The 26,803-nt window shown below is 38.1% G+C and overlaps 1 protein-coding gene across 1 annotated transcript in view; it reads right to left on the bottom strand.

The window, feature by feature from the left end:
• Positions 1–1,135: 1,135 nt before the first annotated feature.
• Positions 1,136–26,803, bottom strand: part of zcchc24 (zinc finger, CCHC domain containing 24) — a 47,092-nt gene continuing 21,424 nt past the window's right edge. Inside the window, exons 3-4 of the mRNA XM_032552584.1 lie at positions 10,095–10,259; positions 1,136–7,199 (exon numbers count right to left, since the gene is read on the bottom strand). Coding sequence (XP_032408475.1) covers positions 7,086–7,199; positions 10,095–10,259 — 279 coding nt within the window. The 3' untranslated portion in view covers positions 1,136–7,085. The remainder of the gene's footprint in view (positions 7,200–10,094; positions 10,260–26,803) is intronic.

Here is a 26,803-nt window from a genome sequence, read left to right on the forward strand (position 1 = left end):
CTATGTCCTGTGTAGGAGCTAGAGCCTTCGAAGATAGAAATGAAGCGATTGTAAAACAGATTTTTGCACAACTATTTATAGCCGTTAGTTATATCGCAACTACAACTGCATTTTATTGAGATTTTATGTGATAGACCAACATAAAGTAGTGCTTTACTGTAAAGTGTTAGAAAGAGGGTGTAGACACCATTTACTCTGATATCCCTTGATAAAATCCAGTGAAGCTAATTGCTTACAACCTTGTTAGCTTCTAACGTCCACCTGTGGCTAATTGAATCCGAGTATAAATACAGCTGTTCTGTAAAGGGGTCAGAAGGTCATTGGGGAGCAAATGGCATCACTAAGACCAGGCAACACACAACAAAAGCTAAAAGAAGCCCCATTTAAGGTTCGTAAGAAACCATGTATGGTACAAGAGACATGCAGAAGGTGCTAAAAATGACATGCGTTATGCTGTGTGAAGGCAAACTAGCACCGCACATTACCCCGAACACATTATTCTAGCAATAAAAAGTGGCAGTGACATCACCATGCTCGGGGGAAGTTTTCGTCTCCCAACAGAATTGAAGCTGGTTCGAGTCGATGGGAAAAGGAATGGAGCAAAAATACTGAGTAATCCTGGAAGAAAAGCTGCAGGAGCCAGGAAAAGAATTGAGACTGAGTGGAAGGTTAACCTTCTCGCAAGACAATGACCCCAAACATTAGAGCCAGGTTTTAAATCATAACCTGTTAAATGATTAAAATGGTCAAGCCAAAGTGCAGCTGGAGCTGTTTCGCCAGGAAGAATAGTGGGAGAAAGTCATTGAATGTGCAAACTGGTAGAGACATCCTCCAAAGACTCTCCTTTAAGCTATTAACTCAGAGGGTTAAATACAAATGGACACCTCACTTTTTGTCTTTTATTTGTAAGAAACCCCCCTCACCCCCCTGAAAACGTGGGTATCCTTTCCACTAACTACAGTAAATGGCACTACTCTGCTGTGGTAGTTTATAAATTCCTTATAAACGACTTTCATCTGTTGTTGCAACATGCTAAAATGTGAGAAAGTTCTTCTACACTGGAGACATCAGGAATCAGTGAGGAGGTATTGGCTGAAACCAGACACAAGATAAATAAAAACAAAACACACTTTGAGCAGATATAAATTTGCCTTTTATTCATCAAGCTCTCAACAGCTCCAAAGCACTAAAATGTTTTCCCATCTATCAAATAAGGCACATTTTGGAATGCCGTTTCATGGACGTGAAAAACCTGTGGCCGACGCTCCAAACCTCTCCGGTCCATATTTCCCAAAAAAATAAAAAATAAAAAAATCATTCACCTCTCGCCTGTGTTCCGTCCAATTCAAACATAACATTATTGCAATATTGCATTGCAAACATCTCAAGAGATACACACAAACACACACACACACACACACGCACACACCCCACAGAGAGAAACAGAACGTTCCAGCTCGACCACATTTAAGTGTTAACACATTACATTCAGTAAATATGTGTTAATCATAGAGGATACACTTCTGTTAAATGAAATACTTCAGGACTAACGTTGCTGATAATGTTAAAACTACTGTAAAGGATTTAAATAAGTGTAAATTGCACAAAGTAATATTTCATCCAGATCCAAACACATGCACATGCAAACTCGGGACAGTTATTTGTCAAACACACCTTCCTGACAAAAGCATAGCACGTCCTAATCTACAAATACATTTTTTTCTAACAGTTTCCTGTCGTTGCTGCTTTAAGCAAACTACATCTCACAGTTTAATGTGCTTATACAGTGGTGAATATCCATCACTAGATAAGAAACAACAAAAACATCATCTCTGCATGTTAACACAATGAATTTGCATATTAGTGTTTACAAAAAGAATACATACGGCTTTAAGGCGGGTTAGTCGCATATCTATGTGGGTTATTTAACACTGCTACCACATGGAAAATACAATGGCTTATAAATGAGAAAGGGTATTAATTATGTACCAGCTTTTTCTCTAATAATATTCTATGTAGACATCAATATTTCCTTCTTCGTGAAACTTTGTTGCATATTCTATACAAAAAGTGTTGTAAAAAGTCCATAAATATTTCTGCAGGATATTCCTCCAGACGAGTGTAAAATAAAACAAAAACAATTTCCCAGCTTTGATTATTTCTCAGCAATAGGCCCTTCTTTATAGACACAAACAAAAAAAAGCTATATATTGATAAACATCGGAACTCATGGCCATCAAATATATACATAAAACATCTTCGTCAGGGAAATAAGTTGCAGATTGCTTTAGAAATTTCAACATCTAGTAATGTTTCCAAAATACACATCTTATTTATAGAAAACAAAAAGCTAATTCTGATCTGATGATGTACTAGAAAATTCAAAATAGTCTACAAGTTCATTCTCTGTTTTTAATGTCTTCCATCATTTGATTCTAGAGATGTCATTTATAATGGCACCATTATGTCCCGTTTCTGTGTGGAACCAAACTTTCTGATGGGATTTTCTTCTCCCATAATAACACTGTTACTCATGAGGTTAATTTATAAGGCAACATTGGTATGTAGTCTGGCAAACCAGTTAGTGTCACTGAACAAAGCAAACGGAGAACATTAACAGTAAGACAAATGGATTGTTCCCATTAACGGATGACTGTAAGGAGTCTGACAAAAGATAAAAAATTTTAAAAAATCCCAAATCTTCTGTTTAAAGGGGCACTCCGCCAGTTTAATAAATAAAGTTAGCACATTCTCAGGTTTTGAAAAAGCAACACCTTTTCAAGACTGAGAAAATTACGTCAACAGCATCCTAATGACACGTAATCTCACTTCATCTGGAAATATCAATTAAAAGGCTTCTGAGTTTTAAGTAGAAATGCATCAAAAAGACAACTGATGACTAGGACTGACTTTATCCCTAAAAAGCTATAAACCTGATCATTTTTCATGTCAGTCAAGGTGTCATAGCTAAGTCAACTGTTTACACTAACAACACTCTTGAGTGTGGAAGTTGTAATGGAGGAAAGAAGACTCAGCTGTTCCAGTATTGTTAAGGTGATATAAAGTAAAGCACAGAGGGTGTGAGAAGATTCCAGAAAGGAACAACTTTCTATAGACATTTTGCCTCCTCCTTCCTACTGCTACTTTTAAACAGGGAACGAGACATTTGCAGATAACAGGGAGCCAAACATATTTAATTAAGTTCCTTTGTTTTTTCCTCTTTAATGGCTCCAGTTTTGCCTGTTATGAAATGTACTGGAGTTGAAAGAGTTGGCTTTGTTTTGGAAATCAGCTAAAAGTCCATTCATTTTTACATCAAATGCACACAAAGAGACTGCTGTTTACAGTTAGAAATCCTAAGTTTCAGTGTTCTAACTTTGGTTTTGGAGAAAATCATTGTTTAGTTTTATGTTTAATTGCATTTTATTTCGATTGCGGGAAGTACAAAAAAAGACAGTTTTATTTTCTGCAGCTCTTAAAGAACTCAGAATTGGTGAAAATGATCAGCAACAGGTTGGAGATCTCTAATATTTGCATCTTGACCATTGATACCACATGGCATTCACAGGAAATCAAATCACAAGGGATCTTTACACCTGTCCTGTGAATGCAATGTGATCCTACTGTTAATAGCACAGTAAGAGGTGGTCTTTATGTAGACATATGGCCAAATGCCTTTAGTACTCAATAAGCAACAAGTTTTGTGCTACAATTAGGTGCCAACTGTTTGCATAAGCATTTCATTGCAAGCAGATGAGGAATGAAACTGGTAAAATAAACAAAAAAAACAAAAACCATCTAGTCTTTGCAAACAAATATTCTGTAAGCTAATTGTATTTAGCAGGGAAATCAGATTACATCACATTTATGCCAGGCATGAGTCGATGTACTTCCAGCTCTCCATATGTGATTTAATCATCCCAAACACACAAGTTAATGCCAGGTGTGATGTCATCTTTGAACAGGCAGTGTAGTTTATAAAAGATTATGTTATGGGACCATATGGAAAACAAGTTAGTGGGATTTTGAGTTTATTCCAAGTGACTGAAAGTGAATAAGACATTTGCTTTTGTTAGTGTTAAGCCTTTCAGCTTTGTGAACTAAATCCCTGGAGTGCCCTTTTAACTGAAAAGTTGGCATTTAGCTTCATTTCCACACACACAGCAATGTACCAGTATGACTCCAAATACTGCAAGTAAATGTGGATGGTTTTTTTTGTTTTGACAAAAACAATATTTTCCTGGATAAATGCAACCACAACAGATTATAAGGAGAAACAAAACAAAGCGTGAGGTCCAAAGTTTTATAAGCATTTCGTTCTGTTGTGAGGATCTAAAAAGAAATAACATCTATGTTGATATTCCATGACAACAGACCACAGTGGGATTGTTATTGCCAGCTGGAAACGCTGGTCCAGCAAACTGCTCTGAAGCAAACACCCGCCATGCCAGTTCAACCGCTAACAGAGGGGCTTTAATCTTTTTCTCATCCTTTGTCACATCTTGAACCTCCATCAGACTTTCTGAACATCAGTTAGCACATACACAGTTCCACCTCTGAGCCCACGGCACTTACCCTTTACTCTTGGAAATCTTTTGAAGGCACGTACATGTTACAGTATAAAAATATACTCAACCAGCGTTTAAAAGGCTTCAGATACAGTACATGTAATGGGGATCACAACTCGCATGGAAGAGAATCCTTTAAAGGTAGATTCCAATCATTTGAAACTAATATAAAACTCCCTCTGTAATTCTTCAGATGTACAGTTTGATAATACCTCCTGACGTCACAAAGCTTATGATAGAAGGCACTGAAAAACTGTGTTACATCACTTTCAGTATACATAACAATTATCAGCTTTGCCTTTCACTTAGCCAAAGTTCAAATTCAATTCCTCCACTTATAAATTATCTCTGCACTTATTCTGAGCTAAAACAGATACTTCAGGATTTTCAAAGTGAGGTTCCATCAAAAAGTTATAATTAACCAACATCTTACCAGCAGTAGATAACTTTCTAAAAGAAAAGCAAAGACCAAAGCGAACAGCTACCATCCTACACAAGGCACATGCCAGTATTAGATTATCACAGTATGATAAGTTTGAGTGACAATACTATAGTATTGCAGTATTTACACAAAAATGAACAAAAAATATATATAAAAAACATTTCATGCCTAATTAATTTATAACAGGAGAGCGACAATTATTCTAACTGCTGCTAAATAATTAACATATTGCTAATTATTGCTATAATAATGTTATATTTTACAAATGCTTACAGTTATTTTAATAGACTTAAAAACTCTAAAAAGCACCCATAAGATTTAGTAGTAGTTTTTCTGTTCTTATACTTCCTTTTGATTTTATGATTTTACTTTGTAGAGTAAAATTGGGAAGGTTAGTATCCTTCTTTCAGCCACACATCTGGCAGTCCACAGTAACATGTGGGGGAGGGGCAGTATAAAGATACTTATTGCTCCATACTGTCCAAGAAGATGCTGGTGACTTCTGCAGTCTCTTTTGAATCTCAACATAAAAATTTTAAACTGAATGAACGGTATAATGGAAACATTTACCGGTACTGAAACTGTATCTTTGAAACCTCAGGAGGATTAAATATCAGAAACCAGCTCATGCGCACTCCCAAATCCAAAACTTTTTGTTTAAGCCAGCACTACTTAGTGAACCTGAAAACCCTTAAATTGTTTACATTGGGGTGCTTTTACACAAAAGTCAATTATTTTTAATATTAGGAAAATAATGAAAGTAGGAGACAGAGCACCAATAATCTTCCTGTGCAGATAACCCCCACTGTAAAAGTGATAGCACTTTAAAGGTTCCTACCAGACATTTTTCCTACAAACTGCTGTCCCCTCTCAGACTAGCGGTTAGCTTCAGCCTATGGATTCAGCTAATTTGGATTTATACAAAATAAAAACGCAAGCAGGCATCATAACTTTTAAACAAAACCTCTCTTCAAATACCCTGAACCATACCTTTAGCCTTCCTGCATAGCCTCCCTATTCAGTTAGCTACTGGACACAATGGTGAAGGCATTGGAAATATCTACCAGATATAACTACAATGTATTTCAATTCATTTACTGGCTTGTCAAATGCTACAGTTTAACTTCTAAGCTTTTTATATATAGTGTATATATATATAAATTTTAATTCAATTCAAAGAATGGCAAGAACTTCATTGCTATAAAGAATACTGTTTAACAAGATCATATTCAGACTGAAACTATAGATTGACTCTTCTTTTGATTTGAAACTACAGTAATCTGTCCAACATCTGCTGCTGCTCAATACAGCTATATCCAAATTTGCAAAGCAAAGAAAAATCCCTAGAGGGGTTCGGTGAAACCGCTTCTGTCAACATTTTCAAAAATCCATCTGAGGAGCGACGCTATACGACTGAACCTACAGTAGTTCCTAAATACACATGGAAGCAGTAACACAATGTGATACACAAACATAGAAAAAAAATATTCCATATGTCCCAGTTAAAATTCAAATTGCACACTAGAAGAAAAGGAAATAAATATGTGAAATGTAAGCTCGGGATGTATGGCACTTTATCCCTCAATTAATTCACAGTTAGTAAGATGTGCTGCTGACCCCTAAAACGAGCGGTCGAAGGCCTTCTTTTTCATTTTACCATCGCTAGAGCCCTCTGACTAAAATGTTCACCACATCGCATACTTCACTTGGCAAGAAAAAGGAAAGCAGATCTCTGTAAACACAAAGCCAACGAACCCCAAGGTGAGGTATTGACACTAAACATATTGTCAGTGACACCAATACGACACATGCTTGGTGCTAATTCATCGATACATTAATTTGCTGGAGTTAAATATACATTTGGAGTAATGCAGTTCCTAGTACATGGTTTTACAATTTGTTGGAAAGCGTGCAAGATGAATGATCCTGATCTTACAGAAGGAAGGTGTCAGAAATAAAGAGAGGACTAGAGCTACCGTCTGGAAACAGAGTGGACAAGAAGGGAAGACCTGCTTGTCAATAGGCAGATAACATGAGTTATGATGGCAAAGTTCTTTCCCTCTGGGTAGAGATGATTATTGCACGCGGCGGCAGTAGTAGCCCAGGACTTTACATTTCTCACACAGGTGTTGTGGATGCTCTTTACTCTGGTCAGACACATCCAGGCCATCCGGCTTCTCCAAAGGTCGCTGGAGAAACAAACAAAACAAATAATGAGTCAGACTAATTAAGTAAAGAAGGGCACTTCGGTTTTGACCTGTTAACTGCAAGGAAGTGCTTTCCACCAGGTTGTTTGCCAGATCCTACAAATAAAGTCATAACCTCTTATTGCCAACAGATGGTGCAAATCTGAATGTTTTTATGTCACAGAGTGTTATTCTCAGTTCTGGCAAAATACTTATAGGTACATCGATACCAGAGCCCAGACTCTGATTGGCTGAATAGTCCCACATGTTAACTCCTTCCCTAAATCGGCAGGCGCAGTCTCTCTGGTGATAAACGTTTACATCAAATCCTGTTCACAAAGTTTCTTCTTCTTATAGTCTCTCCAATTTAACTGAGGCGTAAACATTTTGATGTCAGTCAGAAATAAATCCCCTGTTTGTGATAGAAATCCTTCACTTAGAAGGGGAAATTTGAAATTTTCAAATTTCAAAATGATTTATGGAGACTCATAAAACTGAATTGATTATGCACATTTAAATCAAGTAAAGCTGTTAGTTACTACACTATAAACTACAGAGCGAGCAGTTTTATCAGCAGTATGTCTGGCCTGATGGACACCACATGGAAGTTGTTCATAAAACAGGTTTGTACTAAACACAGTTAGCTCAGAGACATGTAAAGCCTCAGCATGCTTTCGCTATAAAGCATGTACCAGAAAAGAGGGAAATTTTCATCTGATTATAATGGACTGTTTGGAAATATTAGCATCAAGTTTCTTGGAATCATTATCAGCTACAAAGGAAACGTTTCAGAGCGAGCACGTTTGGAGGTGATTTTAACAGCCCATCTGGAAATTTTTCCCTCTCATTTATTCCTTTCTTCTCTGGAGTTTTTTTCCCCCTCAAAACACTTATTTATTCCAACTGCTTTAACTAAAGGAAACCTGGTTAGTATGGGTCATTACAAAGACATACTTCAGACTTCCACTAATGACTCTTCCAGCAAGATCTGGGGCTTTACTACTGCTGCGTCAAAGACATTAAGTCCCAAAGCAAAACTGGAAAATCTAATGGCGATTTTATGGTGCTTCCGTAGTGGTTTCAGGGAACCGTGGTGGACATTCTTTCTCCTGCTGAACTGCAGTCGAGCAAGAGACTCATTCAGACTGAGGAAGTTAATTGGCTACTATTGTCCTATTGAAAACTAGTTGTGTGTGATATAACAGTGGGATGCTGTGAAATCAAGATTCGATGAAGTGCGAAAATATTAGAGTTGGGACTGTTCTGATCCGATCTGGTGTTGTTCTAAGATCAGATATCAGGGTGAGGCCACTGATGCATAATCCCAATTCAGGAATGATTGTTTGATGTCAAAATATTCCTGGACACGTTTATAATATAGCATTACCAGGAATCTCATTAAATAAACCAAAAACTCATCATAAAAGCAAACAATGTGCAGTGACACTTTACAGAGGAGACATAAAAGGCCACAGCAGCTGACTAAATATCAGAAAGTGGTTTTAGTTTGCTCTGTCTATCAGGGAGAAAATGCGATGTAGAAATATCAGCACTCTGTTAGAAGACACAAGTTATGCATTTTCTAGGATCTGGAGCATGTCTGTGTTTCAGTCAGGCCATCAATCACTAAAATGCTAAAAAAAAAAAAAAAAAAAAGAAATGTTTAAAATGGCAACTTTTTAGGTATTTGGTTGTTGAGCTTTTTGTTCACTTCAAATGCTGCTATCCTAAAGTAGATACCTGAACGTTTGCTCTCACAAAGCACCACCTATTTCCACAAAAGTCTTTCTTGGTGCTGCAGTCTCCAGCAGATCACCCTTCCCCCACACAGCTCCTCCAGACTAGCAGCAGCAGTAACTAGCAAACACCTGTTGGAATTGAGAGTCTGCTGAGCTCATTATACAAACTACGTCTCAGTTCAACGCTCCCAAGAACATCATATAGTTCATGTAGGAGCTCTTACAGTTCATATACAAAAGGATATAAAATGGCAAAATGTGCCTGGCAAAAAATAACACCGTTCCTTTAAAATAGTTTGAATAAAAAGAAGTTGACACCCAATCAGTTAAAGCTGAAAATTCCTGGCATGACTTCCAGATACAGTTCAAATCAAAATAACAATTTAAAGCTTATTGATTAAAAAAGAAGAATGTAGTTAGTTTGGTCAATATTCTTAGGGATCGGATCACAAAGCTGAAATTTTATGAAAACCAAATATTAAATTTGTAACTTTACTTTCGATTGTTTCACCTGTGACACATGGGGGAAATCTTTTATTTTCAGCTTCAGTTTTTGTAAAGGTTAGCAGAGAGCTGGGCCTCTAGCAGTCAGCCTAATTTTATTTCTGGAAGTGGAATTGCAGGAATGTGGAGAAACATAAATATTAAAAGATGAAGTGTTAGGGATAAATATATCTCCAGCTGGAAAACAGTGGATTCTTTCTTCGCCTCTGCACCAAAATAAGCTCTGAGAAACATTTTTTGGACAGAAAGCAAAACACTGGTTGTGCACCATGTTAATTGCAGCATGTGTGGTTTGGAAAAAAAACCCCATTATGGTTAATATGATTTCATGTTTTCTTCCTGAACATGACAAGACTTTTTGCCACTTCCTAAGTGGCATAAATTTCTACGTGAGGCATTCATAAATGCGTTTTTCTTTGAGTCTTGAGCAGATTAACTGCCTAATTATAAATATTTATGCATCAGGAAATGTAATTTGTTTATTCAATGTTTGTACATCAGTGTAGATAAAGTGGTTTTTATTTCCCTTAAGTGAGGCCATCTGGAAAATCCTTGAACCAGAGTCTGAATTCAGTTAACTTTAGTTGAAATGAGCCAGACTCCGTGTGCAACATTTTCCCACTCAGATCAAGTCACGATATGTTGGCTGATGTACCTGTTTGTGTGGATAGACGTTGATGTGGCATTTGATGCATTCCTGTCCCATGTTGGCCCAGGAGTTGCCACTCATCCACTTCCTCTTACACTTGGGGCACTTGTACTCGCCAAAGCATCTTTTCTTCCCTTGGTAGGGTGTCAGTCCTTCCCCCTTGGGTCTGGCCTATCACAGCAGAAAAATAAGAATTTCATTCGGCTTTAGATCCTTGATATGATAAAACAAAACAAAACAAAAAAGCAACAGCCCAAAGTTGTTGTTTTCCTGCAGAGGGGCATTTTAAAACACACTTCTGTAGCACACGGGTAACAACTGGGTGTTTCCATCTTCGTTACACTCATATATCAAAGTTCATCACAAGCAGAACACTCCTACACACAGTTTTGGCTCGATATGCGGTCATATAAATGACGTTTGCTTCCATTACAGCTGTGTTAAATTATTCCTCTGATTCTCAACAGGGAGATGATTGCGAACAGTCAGCCATGAAAAAAAAAAAAAAAGCATTCGCCCGAGGACGATATTGTCAAAAGGCGCCGCCCCATGACTTCATGTTGGCAGCTGTTTTTGAGCCACTATAATAACATTTGGTAAAGAGACTATTTTTTCCCCCGTATAGAAAATTGTCGCAAACATACACCACAGATGACATCAACAACATAAATCACAAGCTGCCAAAATAAACCCGAATATAAATGTATCTGTTAGTTTGTTAGAGCGTGTCATTATCAATCTGAAATCTCTGCTCGGCTCCAGCTCTCTGTCAGATAAGTGGAATCAAGGAAAATTTTCAACATGCCTTTTTTGCATGGAGTGATATCAGATGTGGCAGAGAAAAAAAAAAATCTTGATGAACAGCATGCATGCAGCTGATGGCAGCTCTCCAAAAAGTCAGGAAGCTCTTTGGCCTTTAAGTGATATCTAAACTATCTTGACACTCCTGACTCCATGCAAGATCATTTTGGGAATCATTTTTGGACATCTTGAATGTGGATGATGAGGGGCGGATGGGAACAAGAAGACAGGTGACAGTCGGAGCAGTGCCTTGCGAAAGTGAACTCCTTGAGCTTTTCACATTTTTTCACGTTAGAACCACAACCTTCGTTTTATAATTTTATAACACACAATTGATAAGCAAAGGACAATGATGTATGATTCTTAACATATTTTTAAAAAATCTGCAACATGCACTTTTACTCATCCCCCTGATTTAATTCCTTATAGCACCACAGCTTAAAGTTACAGTCTTTAGTTATGTGTCTTAACCTGATTTGCGTATCTACAAACTACTTTTTTTATTTGTTGGTGAAAAAAATAAGCACAGCCCAGACAGTACTGTGGAAATGTGCATCAAAATAATGGGAATAAGTCTTGAAGAGCTTCGTCAGTTCTACTGAATTAGTTTCAAGAAAGGTCAAAGTTCCCCTTGCTGATCGAAACTACTCTCTTTACCGTATCAATTACAGGTTAATGCCATCAACTTGCCAGTATATGGTAATAAAGTGCAATGCAAAAAGGTATAAATGTTAATTTGTTCCTGTTAGTGTTAGCCTCATAAGTTATTTGACCTGATATGCCCAAACCTAAAAGATGCCTATGTTCGTTTCCTGGTTGTATCATGAATGTTGTGGTTATTTGTATTCCTACCAATGGTATTTGTATTTTTCTAAGCAAATTACCCTTGGGAATAATAAACTTTACATTGATCTCCTTTTCTATCCAGTCAGCTTAGGTGCACAAATAAACATTGGTATTTTTGCAGCCGTTTATTTTCAGATGATTTGGTTTCCTTGATAAATTTATCAAAAATGCTGAAACCAAGTACAGTTTTCCTTCCACTTCACAATCGCTCACTAGTAAAAGATGTGAAGACATTCAAGGTCTAAGAAAACTTATGCAAGGCACTGTATTCCTGGCCGTTCCTCCCAGCCTGAGTGTGAGTAATAGAAACTTAAATCAGCAGCATCTGGTGCTTTCCAAAAAGACGTCAGCACTCTGCATCAGCACTAGCAGGTCCGGAGTAAGTATGCAGGGCTGGGCTTCCATCTGGCTCTATGGGACCATGACCTCAAGCCCCAACTGTCAGTGTTGCATCTTCAACTGAGAACGCATGCAGCCTGGAAAATCTGACTCCTGCTGGCCTTATCCACATCAGTCCTTATTCACTCTGCCTGGTGTTGCTCTCTTGATGCAGTCATAGCAATCAGTGCTATGAGAACGTTTTGCTGGAAACTTTGCTGCAAATGATGCATCTACTATATGGTCCAAGTATAAACCAGCTGACATTATTGTTTGTAAAAACCTAAATACGATGATGTAAACACTATGGAAATGTATGGGAGCACAGAGCTTAATACCCGGAGGGTATAATCTTAACCCTTGATATTCCTTTAGAAACCCAAACGTAGAGGATAATTCCAGCTAGAGCTGTTTGTACTGATGTGAAAGCTAAAATCTCTGATTTTGCAAACAAGACTGAGCAGAACAGAAACAGAACTCATTCACCTCATGACCATTTCTTATTTTGCTCCAAGCTAGTTTCCAGAATCTGGCCCTTGGCCTCTGGCTGCACATCACGATCTGCCTTTGCTTTAAGACTTTCAGATTACCTCAGACCTCTCTGGATGACCAAGCTGTAGGAAAAAGATGGATGTTACATTTTTAAACCTTTGATCATGTTGTACACATCATGACTTTTAATGGGTAAGACATTTGACACAGAACACAACATGGTTCATTATGTACAGTTCTTTCATTGGGAACTGTATGTACACAGAATAATTTATTCACATGCGTGGACAGCTAATGATTTCAGTATTCTTTCCACAATCTACTCATAATCTACTCCAGTAAAATTTGGTTACTCTGTGTGTTTTTGGTCTAATTGGGGCTCAAAGTGTATAATATCACAAAGGTTGAAAATGGCCCGAACAATTAATAGAACATTCTCATTCTTCAAAAATGAAATGAAATTACAGTTGAAACCAGATATTTACATACATTAAATAAAAGGACACAAACATGTTTTTAAGACTATCTGAAGTTCAGACAAACACAACTTTAGAATTACTAAAGTTATTTCTATTTGCTAAATGAAAAAAAACAGCAAGAAAATATTTAGAAATTTTTTTTGTAGTTTTTCTCAAATTCAAACACCTACTCATCGGGGTAACTGTTTTTTAAAATGCATGAATTGGGTTAAGCCTTTTGGGCTTTCTTCCACAAACCTCTGATGTGTTAATTGACACACTTGAGTTCATTGGAGTCGCACCTGTGGATGTAATTTAAGGCCACACCTGAAACACATTGCTGTCTTATTTGACACAATGGGAAGGTCGAAAGAATCAGCCAAGATATAAGGAAGATAATTGTGCAGCTGCAAGAGTCTGGTTCTTCCTTGTGAAGAACCAGCATCTTCACAAGTTTCTTGGATTTGTTCTGAAGTCAATCTGCAAATACTGAACCAAAATACATTAATCGCTACGACACAGAATCCATTTTCCTTCTGAGCAGTTGGACATTCCCATCATGTATCTACTTCTATGAAACTGTTTGAACAGAACCTTAAAGCATTGATGAGTTGTTCACAAGGAAGAACCAGACTCGTGCAGCTGCACAATTTTCTTCCTGGTATCTTGGCTGATTCTTTTGACCTTCCTTTTGACCATCATACCGAGCAAGACAGAAATGTGGCTTTAAATTACATCCACAGGAGTTTCTCCAATTAACTCAAATGTGTCAGTTAACTTATCAGAGGTTTGTGGAAAGAAACCCAAACTTCTTATGTTAATATAACCAAAGTCATACATTTTGAAATGCAGTTATTTCCGATACTGAACAAAGGAATGTAAACTTCTGAAATTGAGAAAAGTTACTAAAAATATTCTAAAAAATTTTCTCACTGTGTTTTCTGGCTTTTTGTAAATAGAAATATTTTTTGGTAATTCTAACTAAGCTTAAACAAGAAATATTTTGTATGAACTTCAGACAGTGATTAAAAATACTTTTTGTCTTTTTATTCAGTGTATGTAAAAATCTGGTTTCAATTGTATATATTAGTATTTAAAAAATGTATCTTCTTAATTTACCAAAACACTAAACTACAGAGTTCAAATCAAAATCATCCACTAAGCAATTAAATTAGGAATTTCTATTAATATCCTCCATGAAGTTTCAGGAATTTTGTTCAGTTAAATCCTCCTGTAAAAAAGTGTGTTAATCATTTTTGATTATATTTTATTTTTAAAATGATCCACTTTTATGTACATTCCCTGTGCAAATTTGGCTTTGCATAGCTGCAAATCACCACGGAGCTCGTTTGGACACTTGAAGTTGTAAATCTCGGCATTGCACTTAAACTGTGGTCAGCTGTTATGGGGCCATTGCAACACTCTGGCTGTCATGGAGGTCTCAGGCAAAAGCAGCGAGTTTAGGAACTGAAGTCACCAACTTTGCAGGCCCGGGTGGTGCTGCGCAATTCACCAGAACCCCACAAAACACGTGGGAAACGATGCCACAACAACATCTGGATAGCCGTGTCATAACAGCCGGCACAAACGGAGAGAGCAGAGGAAAACAGATAGGTCTGTTTATATATATATATATAGACTTTTGTCATTCTGTTTTTACTTATGCGGTGAAAAGCAGATTAAAACTCTCCGCTGTAAATGTTTTAGAGTTGATTTCCAGAAAAGCTGAATTTATTAACTGTACACAATGCACTCCGCTCAGTGAGTAATGGGATCAAACTGCGTCATCACACCACACAGCGCTATGGGAGATGACCCTGCATGGGAAGTCTTTTTTTTTTTTTTTTGCATGTTTTCCTTTTCGACTACTCAATAAAAGCTTAGAGTAAAACCTAAATGGACATATTTCAGCAATTTGGAGCGTTTTAGTTGTCTGTCAACCAGGAAAACATTGCGAAACAGCTGCTGACTTCTGTGCCAAAAGGCAGCAAGTGGAGTTTGTCACTGCATTTTTTATTTTTTTTAAACAGTGCTTGGTGTTTGTTTAAGTCCCGAGGCTGAAGGCTTGTGAGCTGAAGTAAGATAAGGGTCAGAGAGTGTGTAGAGGACAGAGTGCTCAGAAAAGAAACACGTCCTCGCATCGCACACAAATGCATTCACACTTTGGGTCAGTGAGCTGTTAATTGAGGCATGTACGCATATGTGATGCACAAGCTCACAGAAGGCAGCGTCAAGACGAGCGTGGCCACACACAGGCACGAGCAAATACTGCTTCAAAGTCCTTTAGAGTGGACACACGCAAACTGAACAGATTCCACATCCACGGGTTTTCCTGCACTCTCGAGGCCCGACTGGAAAGTCTCAGTGCACAGTTTCCGGCAGTACTCCTACTCTGTTTCACCCCACTCCCCCCAGGAGTACACAAGTCGTTCCTTGGCTCGTATCGCAGGATTAATGAGCTCACAGACTGCATTAAATAGAATAAACAGAGCTGAACTTGAAACACTGAAACAAAAAATGGGAGAGAAGGAGGAGAAACTTCTTTAGGATTTGATGAACATACTTAAAAACCTGCAGAGTGATTGAAAAGGAAAGCGGACAAATTCAATGAGCAACTATAGAAAGACCTTCCAATCAGCCTTTAATATTTGAGGGGGGAGGAAGGTGAAACAGAGAAAGGAGGAGGAGAAGAAGGAGAAGGAGGAGGAAATCCAAATCCAAAGCAGATGGCCTCCATAGGGGCAGAACACTGAGAGCTGTCGTAAAATTGCTGCTCTGCTTTCAATTAGACCTTACATTTCAGAGACACAGAAACAGAAACAGAGAGGTGGGGGGATGAAACAGTGTTAACATACCACTGAAGTTCTGGCCACAACGACACTGGACTGAACCCATTATGTGAAGGAATGTAGCAAGAAAAAAAGCAATCTTCAGGAGGGACTGTACATGTGTCAGACATGCACAAATAGAGTGATATTAGGAATCCGAAGCACGAGCACCACTTCTATGTACATTGCTACATTAGAAAAAATGTGTGTGTGTGAGTTATTCCAGGCAAGACGACACCCAGGTAATACGGTGAAATTGATTAAAAAAGGCATGTGGTTCAGACATTTAATCATAAAATTCCAGTTTCGACATCGTTTTGCCACAAAACCATGTAAAAGCTTTCTTTTAGTGAATGTTTTAAGCATATTTCTATCACCGACCATGGACAAAAATGCAACCCTGACCACTGTCTTCAAGTTGGTGTTGAAGTCGAAGCTGATCTCATATATCAATACAAGTAATGACCAGCGGACAGACCCCAGACTGTAGACACCTCCCCAAAACCTGAAACCTTAGTCCTCTGTTAAACAGGCTAGCCTTGGTTTAATGTTAAAACCCTCATCCAAGTCAAACCTAACGGGAATCATCACCGAGGTTGTTGCTTTCAAGGTTGCGGGCAAGATTTCATACTTTCTCTAAATATATTGGACAACACGTGCACCTTTGACAGTGAGGACTTCATATTAGATCCGAGGTCAGACCACAAAAAAAGTATGAGAAAAAGTCTACAGAACGTTCTGTGCAAATACCTAATCTCATTCAGCATTATGCGAGTAAAACAATTGAGTAAAATCGTTTAAGAAGCATCTAGGACACAGGTGTCAAACTCCAGTCCTCGAGGGCCGCTGCCCTGCAGTTTTTAGATGTGCCACAGGTACAAAACAGTGGAATGAAATGGCTTAATTACCTCCTCCTTGTGTAGATCAGTTCTCCAGAGCCTTAATGACCTAATTATTCTATTCAGGTGTGGTGCAGCAGAGGCTCATCTAAAAGTTGCAGGACACCGGCCCTCGAGGACCGGAGTTTGACACCCCTGATCTAGGACATCTATAAAAATGATCTAATCTGTAAATATATAGTTTTATTGCAGTACAAAGTCACCCCAATATATAACAAAGATAACAGAACTATTTCTAATGCATTTGATAAAAAAAACGACCATTTCTAGTTACTCTTGTAAAAAAGACAGACAAGAGAAGATGCCTTTAAGTAAGACAGGCATCGATCTACATAGGTTAGGAAATGGCTACAAGACCATCGTTTAAAAAGTCTAAAACAACTCAATTGGTGTCAAATGAGACTGGATGAGGACCAGAGTTTACAATTAATTTTCAAAATGTGCTTTACGGGTATTTGAGAAGGAAGTGTGAGACTGATATGTCATACTATTTTTTTTTAAGATAAAAAATGTTAATACTAAAGAAATAGTGGCTTAAACCACTTAAATTAAAAAGAAGCTGAATTTGATATAAAAAGCAGCTGGTTTGCATTTATTTATATAGTCTTGTAAAACTTCCCTTTAGGTAAGTTGGCATCTGACCTAAAGGAAAGTTTAGGTAAGACTTAGGCTAATCTGCTCACTAGGCTATTCTGAGTAAACCAGAGAATAATACATTACCTTGTTTTGAAGCAGTCTCATGGTTTTCATGCCAAATCTCCTCACCTATGTGACGTTCTCAATGCAAACATTTGCACTTGTAATCAATGACAGAACAGATGGCTCAGTCCCTTAGAAGAACTGCAGCTGAGTTGATATATTAAGCCCATTACCTGTTTGTTTAGTTTTTTTCAGCCAAGAGCTGCACACCAGTTTTGCACCTGGTCTGTGCTCCGTTATCTACTTGGTGATCTTGTCCGCTATGCTAGATACTACCAATACTCCATTGTTTCTTAGTACCAACAGGTGAATGAATATGGAGCTCTAGAGATTTAGTCTGTCTTTGTTTTTAGCCACACTTTTTCAGACATCGATCAATTTTTGATTAAATACAAACAACTGTTTTCAAATTACTTCATTTATTAAAGGCAACAAGCAATCCAAACCAACCTGCATGTGGAAAAAGTCTCCCACATATTCAATTATAAATTAACTGTAGTGAACCAAATTCTTTGGACAGCTGTGTTTGGCTTCATTTAATAGAAATACCTAAACTAGAATCTGTCTGACAACATGAAGTAAGCTAAAAGATATAAAAAGGCAACTTTAAGCTTCACACTGCTGTATATTCCACTAAGCCTCTGTAATTAGCTAATTAATTAATTGTCAAATGTCACAATCTCAGTTTTTTCCATTTGTTAATGCTTAAGTCAAGTTAACGATGCAGCACAAAACTCTACTTCGTGATGTGATTTTGTTCGACGTGTTAAACTATTCGCACAGTATAAAGTTTTGTGAAAACTGAGACTGTGTCAACTATTCAAAGAGAATGTCTGAGGTTGTTTTACAGACCACAAAGTTAAAAGCAAGAACATTTTGTTGGGTCATTTAGGGCAAACCGGTCTTGTAGAACTTTTCTTCCCAGAGGGAATAGTTCGGCTGACCACATGAAGGCAACTCACATGTGGAAGAGATATGTATACCTGTCACTGTGAAAACAGGAAAACTTAGTTTGTGGAACCATCACGTTTAATGTGTTGTCTGACATAACAGAGATGACAGAAAAAAAGATCTGAGGGTGCCTGTCGGCCAGAACTCTGGACCAAGTGGGGGCATGCAGATGGTCGCAAATTCAAGCACCTCAAAAGAATGGCGCTGTCACCACCTCAGCTGTGTCCCACTGCGCACAGGACAAGCATTTTTTATTGCTCGTTTCCGCCACTGGGGTAAACAGCTGCAGCTCCATGCCAGAACCTCAGCCAGGTGCATTATGGGAGCTGTTTATCAATCCCACCATGCACTGCAAGCTCTAAATACAGCCACTGTTTTCTGGTCATTCGTCTCTCTCTCTCCCCCCCCCCTCTCTCTTCTTCCCTGAAGTCTTTCTCACCTCCTTCCCTCCCTCTGGTCAGCTCCTTTGCTGGTGCAGCTGTCTCTTTATAATGCCTGTAAGGAAAAGTGGCCGAGGCTGAGAGTGATGGGAGGAACAGGTGCGCCGATTGAGGGATACGTTTGGCCTGAATCAAGCACAATGTACCTCTGTTCGTGAAAATAATCTCATCTGAAGGAGGGTGCACAGAGTAGACAGACAATATACTTAAAGTAACAGGAAAAACAAGTTGGGGTAAATTATAGGGTGCAGAATTTTCCTTTGCAATCAGCTTCAAAACAAAGGCTTGGCTAGTATTTCTTTAAAAGAAACATGCAATCAGATTGGAAAACAAGTATGTTAATTGCAGTCAGATGAAATTAATCCAGGTCTACATTTTGCAACTAATAATTACCTTTAATCGCCCATGACGTCATTGGCAGTTGCACGTGATGCTGGTGTTAATGAGGACAAACCAAACCATATACAGAATCCCCCCACAAAACCCTCTCACCCTTTGGAAACAATTGCAGAGTCATTAAATGAGCCTCGGTTTGTTTTTCAAGCGTTCACGATAGAGCTACCTCAGTCCAAGTTGCCTCTGAACTGCTGGGCCGCTCCCCAGTGTTCCGCTGAGCTCCAGTCACCGGCTCGCATCTGGAAACCATCAGTGTAAACAAAGGAGCAGCGAAGGAGCTCAGGCCACGCTCTGACTCTCCACATCCCCCAGGACATCACTCAGAGAGCAGTCCAGGAATGCCAAAACGGCACTCAACTTGTGTGTATTGCATATCCATGTGCCCGTGAGTGGGAAAAGTGCGCCTGTGTCTAGTCTTGTGTCCTCATCTCAGAGTTTGTATTGAGTTTGGCTGAAGTTCAGAAACAGATAGGCTGACAGATAGCGAGGACAGGGTTCACTTCACAATGTTAGCTTTCAGCCTTTTGCATTGGGTTTTTGTTTGGTTTGCTCATTAAGCATGGTATTTCTGATAAGGCTTCTAATTGCTTTAATGTGGTTTCAGTTAGCGTGCTAGCCCTGGCTCTGTGATGAATGCTGCAGGGGCAGAAACTTGGACAAGAGGTTGAACCTGAGAACTTGTTCTCCTCTGCGAAACATCAAAAGGATCAAAGGATCAATCAAGTCTGATTCTTTTCTAAGATATCACAGGAAATATTTCCAGAGATTTAGTAACTCCATATCTATTAATCATGTGGTTTGGTTTGGTTGCTTTTGCTTCAGCCTAAATTTTCAACATGTTGCTCATAGAGACTGAACCACTTTGATGCTTGTGTGCGCTGTGCATAGACTTCACCACAAAGCCGAGATAAGCAGTCTTATCTTCCTTAACTGTCTCTAAATATAAACTATAGAATCACACATAATTTGCTGCACACCACCTCAAACACTTAGTAATAGCTGCACCACCAAGCACACATAACAAAGCCTGCAAGCTATTTTGCAGACACAGAACATGGAGTGGGGCTCCAAGTCTGCTCAAGCTCACAAAGCATAGAAGTCATAATACGTCACAGTTTTCTATCAAACTCATAAAATGAAATAATAGCAAATGACGATAATTCAACAATGTAGCCTTACCTATAATTGTCTTTTAAATGTGTCTAATAAATCTCACCAGACACAACGGGACCAGTCGTTATGTTAGGGGACCTTTTGCACTAGAGGGCAAGTCAACCCACTCAACTTATTTTTAGGGCACGTTCATTTGAAGCTCAGCCAGCAGCCACGTCAGAAAATGCAGCTTTGAGACTAGATGCTAATATTTATGAGTTTCAATGCAACAGTTTATAAAATAGGAGAACAACTCGTAGTTTTCATCCTTATTCAACTAACTGACAACTCTAACAAAACAAGCTATGTGCTAAATTATTGACAAGTCAGAGAGGACACATGCTAACATTAGCCTAGCGCCTCAGGAAGTTCAAAGATCCCGGTGAGTAAAATGCACTTTTACTAAAAACTTTTCAAAACTGACTGAACAAAATGATATAGTCCTTTGGAAATCAATTGTAAACCTAAGAGTGTTTTAGCTAAGGTGATGGAACGTTTTGGCAGATTTAACTTTATGTTTCAGCATAAAAGACAGTCAAGATGCTCCACGTAGACAAATAACAGTCTCTGGTTATCTTTAATCTTACCTCAATTGTTTGAGGTAAATCTCACTTAAGGCCTATGAATAACTGTCTGGGATGGCTTAAGGTATTAAATAACAACAAATGAAAGATTTAAGTTCATCACTAACATATTTGAATTTAATATCTGCACACATACTACATAAACATGAACAGCTTCTCTCCAAAATCTGTTTATCTATAACAAAATAATTCAACCTTCCAGTTAAAATACTTTAGGCAACAAACTCACTAAGCTAGTAACACTCAATAAAACTTCAAAGTAAAAATGAAAAATTAGCACAAACTAATAAACTACCAAAACATAAAACAAATTAGAACATGGCCAAGAATCAATAAATTGACTGGCTGATCTTGCATTGGCATACATTATGTATATATATTTCGTGCAACAATTACTGTTTGCTGGATATGTACATGTCAACAAAAATGAAAAAGAAGGTAGTTTCTCTTAAAGCATCTTTTCATTATGCTACCCTGAACCTTTATCAAGGTAGCTGTTATGTAAATGTAAGTAAAAATCTTCAGCAATAAAACTATAACCAATGATTCGTTCATATTTCATATATTTTAGTTGCGTTAAAAAGGTCATAAAGCCTAAGAAGAGAAAGACTAGTTCTCTCATATGTCAGATTTGAGCAATCATAGCTAACAATTAAAACTTCCCAGTGTCTCATTAATATAAAGCATCTTTAAAGAGATATCACCTGAAACGGGATGTTTCACACAAAGTGAAAGGATTTGCAGCAGCAAACTTCACTGGTAGTTTGCTTCCAGTCTGTTGACTGGCAGAAGCTCGCAGTGAGAATCTGCATCTATGAAAAATGTTTGATTTTCTTCTAGACTAAAATACATGTGTAAATTTGCACCAAGCATCATATTCTTTTGATGAATACCAACATGGTAAACCTTCAGCTTATATGTTTACGCTGAAGATATTATACATACTTACAGGAATATAATTTTTTATCCTTTTAAAGCAAGGAATATAATACCCTGTAAATGTCCATTATAGTTTAGTCCCACTAAATAACCTAGTTATAATGTTCAGCAAGGTGAGCATATATGGTTTGAAAAGATGACAGAAACATTCACATATGCTGCCTGTAAATGTTCAGGCTCTAATAATAAAGAAGCCAGAATATGATATAAATACGCAAGCAGGCAGACACTCATTATATTTCTAATATTAGTCATCAGATGGAATGACCTCTCACTAAATACAACTTCCCCTCTAAGTTTTTCATCATGGTTGTCATCTACTCAGAGAGCTCTCCTCTGCACCTGCTCTGAACTCATGTGGGTCACTGTGGGCTATTCTTAAAAAACTGGTTTCATATTCTAAATGTGCTTTATTCTAGCTATTCTTATATATGTTGCCATTTATTACTCTAAAAAAAGGCAGAAGAACCCACCTGTTCTCAGATCTTAAAATGCAAAATGAGGTGATTTTTATTTGTAATTTCCGTCAGATACCATTTTGATTGAACCAAAATGGTGCATTGGGATTTTTTAAAAAGTGATAAATGTGGTATGTGGAAAAAAAACTTAGAACAATTTTGGTATGTAATCAAATCCACAGCTATTTCAAAACTGCAGTCTTATCGAGCAACATTTCCTAAAAGCCTCCAAAACCCAAATGGATGTGTCTAAACAGATCGGTGAAAATCCAGCGGCTAAGTTTGCATATGATTGATTACTTTTATGTGAGCAGTGGCATTCAGGATCTCTTTAATGTGCTTCTGGATTTAACCTCTGTGATCACATGTTTTCATAGATGTGTGTTTTATCTCAGTGTGATGTGAAGGGGAGGACGATTATGTTAGCCATTGCCGAAAGTCCATTTTCAGAGCGATGGAAATGGCAAAACAGTTTCTTCTAGTAAATGGTCCTGACTGGCAGAAGCTCGCACATCTTTGAATCTGCACATCAAAGTCCTGCCTTGTGCGTTTACACTGCAGGAGACTTATCCTAGACCACAGTACACACACAATCTTAAACCTGAATTAGGATCTCTTTTTAGGATTTTTTTCAGACTGCAGTGAGATTATGTAACAGTAATGAGAGAATCATTACTGTTTAGTCTGTCCTTTGACATGCAGATATATCACCCAGAAAAACAGATAAATCAAGACAAGCTGTAGCAAAGACGAAAACATCTCACTGCTTCCAGTTATCCGGATACATTGGGAAATATTGCTTAAAAATACATGACAATTTTATGTTGTTTATTTTTCTAATGGCTTCCATACCAATAGAGAAGTTTCATTTGTTGCATGAAAATACCCCAAGAAAAGACAATAATTGCAAGTTCTTGGAAATATATTAAAAGCCTTTACACATTTTATCACATCACATTAAATTTAAATGTATTTTGTAGGGTTTTAGGTGACAGACCAACACTTGTGATGATAAAACGGAAGGAAACAACACATTCTTTTTATACGTTTCAAATATAAATATTTAAAAACAGCGGCGTGCATACAGGCCAATACTTTGTAGAACCGCCTTAACCTGGCTTGTATGGATTCTTTGAATGCTACACAAGACTTTGCTATTGTTACTCTTCTACAGTACAAAGGCCAGTTTTGTGGAATGTATTAGTATTTTTTCTGTCAACAGATTGTCTCATTTGAGCTTTGGATCTATGCATTTCCTGCAGGTAGCATGGACCCTTTGGCTGCTTCTCTGATTAATGCTTTCCCTGTAAGCTTAGGTGCATGGCCATGTTTTGGGAGTTTTGTTGTTGTGCCATACTCTATGACTGTTCATATGACGGGCTGAACAGTATGCCAAAGTGCTGCAGTGTTTGACAAATGGTTTTATAACCTTAAACCTGCTTCAAGGTTATAAAAGCTTAAAGACACCAGACGGCTGCTGCTTGGTCTTTACGATTTTGTTTGTTCACTTATGTTTTCTAACAAACCTCTGAGGCCTTCACAGAACAGTTGGATTTATACTGAAATTAAATTACGCAGAGGCGGTGTCTATTTAGTTATTAGGACACTTCTTGAGGCACTTGGTTGCTCTTTATTCGATTTAGTTGTGTTAGAGAAAAGACAACTGAGAACAAATGCACACTGCTGTTTTCAGATTTTTATTTGTTATACATTTTAAGAACACCCAAAAACCACAATTTTGTTCTACTTTGTGTTGGTTTTTCCCAGTAAAACACACCAGGGTTTCTGGATGTAACATGACAAAACAGTAAAATACAGGGAAAAGAGCAATACATCTTTTGAGTTGCAAGGACCAATGCAGCTTTTATACAAAGCCCAGTGAAACAAAGCTCTGGAAGCTAACGTCCAATATGATGATCTGTTGATGTAGATTAAACCAAATCTTCATTAAGTCCCTTTTATTAACTTTATTCCTCACAAATGAAATGTCATCATCTGTAATTTTAGCTTGTTTTTATAAACTGGAGGTGGAGGTTGTTTTTTTTTTTTAATAATGAATTTGCTGCAAGCAGGTGATTTTAGTGCTGCTACAGGAAATACACTTATTTGATTTTAATTTACGGTAATACCGCAGCTTACAAGATTCCCCAGCCCCCAAAGGACAGCTGTTAATCTAAACTCCAGACCTGCTATACAATGCAAAAACACCATGCACACCATATAAATCTGTGTTTTTCTCTTCAGTAACACATCACTGCTGCTGCTGTCCAAGACAGCTGCAAAGGCATATCATCAGGTCAGAATAGTTTTGCCAAAAGCAAATTCCCAGATTCCTAGATTTCCACAACCCAGCTTCCCTAATCGGCCACGGATCTCAGTGTCATGTTCTTGGATCACGGATGGATATCCCTGAGAGTCGAGCATATGGGTGTTTAGATTCATAACAAAGACACCCTCTTCTTTAAAAACCTGATGGTTTTCACTGGATCATTTTTTGTACTTCCCACCATATTCATCAAGAACACAAACACATTGCAGCACAGAATCAACACGCACCAGCTTGACACAGAAGTCGTTGTAGGATACGCTTGTCCTCCCACACATAACGCATTTACTTGGTGTTGAGGGCCAATGCAAAGTGAAGATGTGGGTACGAGTTTCCCCTTTGCCCTCTCTCGGCCTTGGACTGAGCCACAGTTCAGCTAGTCCCAGCAAGCTGTGCTCCTGCGCTGCAGGGTTATGTTTCCAGTCCAGTGAATGACAAGGCCAGGTTGGGTGCACACGCTGGGACATACAGAGGTGCACAAAACATTGTCACAGGAAGTGAGTGTTTTTGCTGTCTGGTTTAAATGTAACTTGCAGGAGATCTGCAGTAATTCTTATGTGTGTGAGTGTGTCTGAGTGTCACCTTTCTGACAGTTACTTTACCGGATACGCTGTGCATGTGTGTTGCTAATCTGAGTGTCACTCATACTGAATTCTATATTGGACCTATGGCCCTATATGGTTTCTCAATGGCAAGCCCAGCACAAGCGCCTTCTCTGTTTAACTCCTCAAAAATAAAACATCTTGACAGTTGGAGTTATTTGCAGTGATGATGGTCCTCTGCCTGATGTGACACAATGAAACAGAAAACACAGCTGATAATACAGATCCCCTGCATCCGCGATAAGCCTTATCTGTTTGCAGAAGGGCCTCGGCTTGCTCTCGGGCTCCGGTCTTTGGTAACCTGACAGAGTGAGTGCTTGGGAAGAGACAGACGCCTTCGCTGCAACTGGAAGGAAGATCAGGGGTCAAACTTGGAAAACATTCCCATGGAGCACCTCCCCCCACCAACTCTTTTCCCTGCCAGGAACGTCTCAACAGGGAAGTGCAGACAGAGGAAGAGGAGACAGAGAAAGTGTCTCAATAAAACACATATCGTTTATTTAGACACAAATTGCCTTTTTTATTTTCTTTATAATAGCAGCGAGTAAGCAATGCCACAAAAAGCCCTGTAATCAGTTGGGTGAAAGAACATGGTTACAGAACAAACAGAAAAAAACAAATAACTAAAGTATTACTAAGAAACTGTATTCATACCTTTTATGTATTTAGAGCGAAAACATTGACGGTAGATTGTTTTACTTCAGCAACTTGATTTTAAAATCAGTGATGAGATTGAACATATCCATTTATTCTACCTTATACATGTTGGAAATTTAAAAAATCTATTGATTTCCTGATCAGGGAACGCATTATATGCAAGTGCTACTAGGTTCCATAGACAGCAACACTAAAGAACAACAAGCTTAGCTATTTTCAATGGCATTTAAGAGAGACAGCAAAGTTACCCCATGTTCTCCTTTTAAAATGTTTGGAAGTCTCTAAGTCAAGATAACGATCAACATTATCTAAAGAATAAACAGGGAGATTGCTGTTTCATCTGTGCTAGCTGCACAAATTGCTAACATAAACTGCAAGAGACAGTTTATAAGAACTCTGTAATCCAATTGTCTTTATTTTAAAATAGTAGTAAAACCGTGTTTTACAGGGAGTTTTCTTTCTCTCACACACACATGCACACAGTGTATCCTTACCTTTCAACTAATAAAAATAATTAGCAACAGCCTATAGCAGTGAGCTAGACAAATAACATTTTAAGTGCTGCTTTTCTATCCTTTGGCTCTTAAAAAGAAAACTGGTCCAAGCCTATTCATTGGTGACCCTAATTTTGCATTCTGTCCCAAAGAGACAGGATCTTGCACACTTTTAGCAGACAGATATTACTTTGAGTCCAGGTGCCACACTGGACTGAAAGTAAATTTAAGTAAAGCACAAATGGAAAACAGCCGTCAAAATTCAAGGGACACAATATATTAAGGAAACCAAGAGAAGCAAAAGTAACCAAGTCA

The sequence above is a fragment of the Xiphophorus hellerii genome, chromosome 22 (genome assembly GCF_003331165.1).
Source record: "Xiphophorus hellerii strain 12219 chromosome 22, Xiphophorus_hellerii-4.1, whole genome shotgun sequence".
NCBI classification, from domain to species: Eukaryota; Metazoa; Chordata; class Actinopteri; order Cyprinodontiformes; family Poeciliidae; genus Xiphophorus; species Xiphophorus hellerii.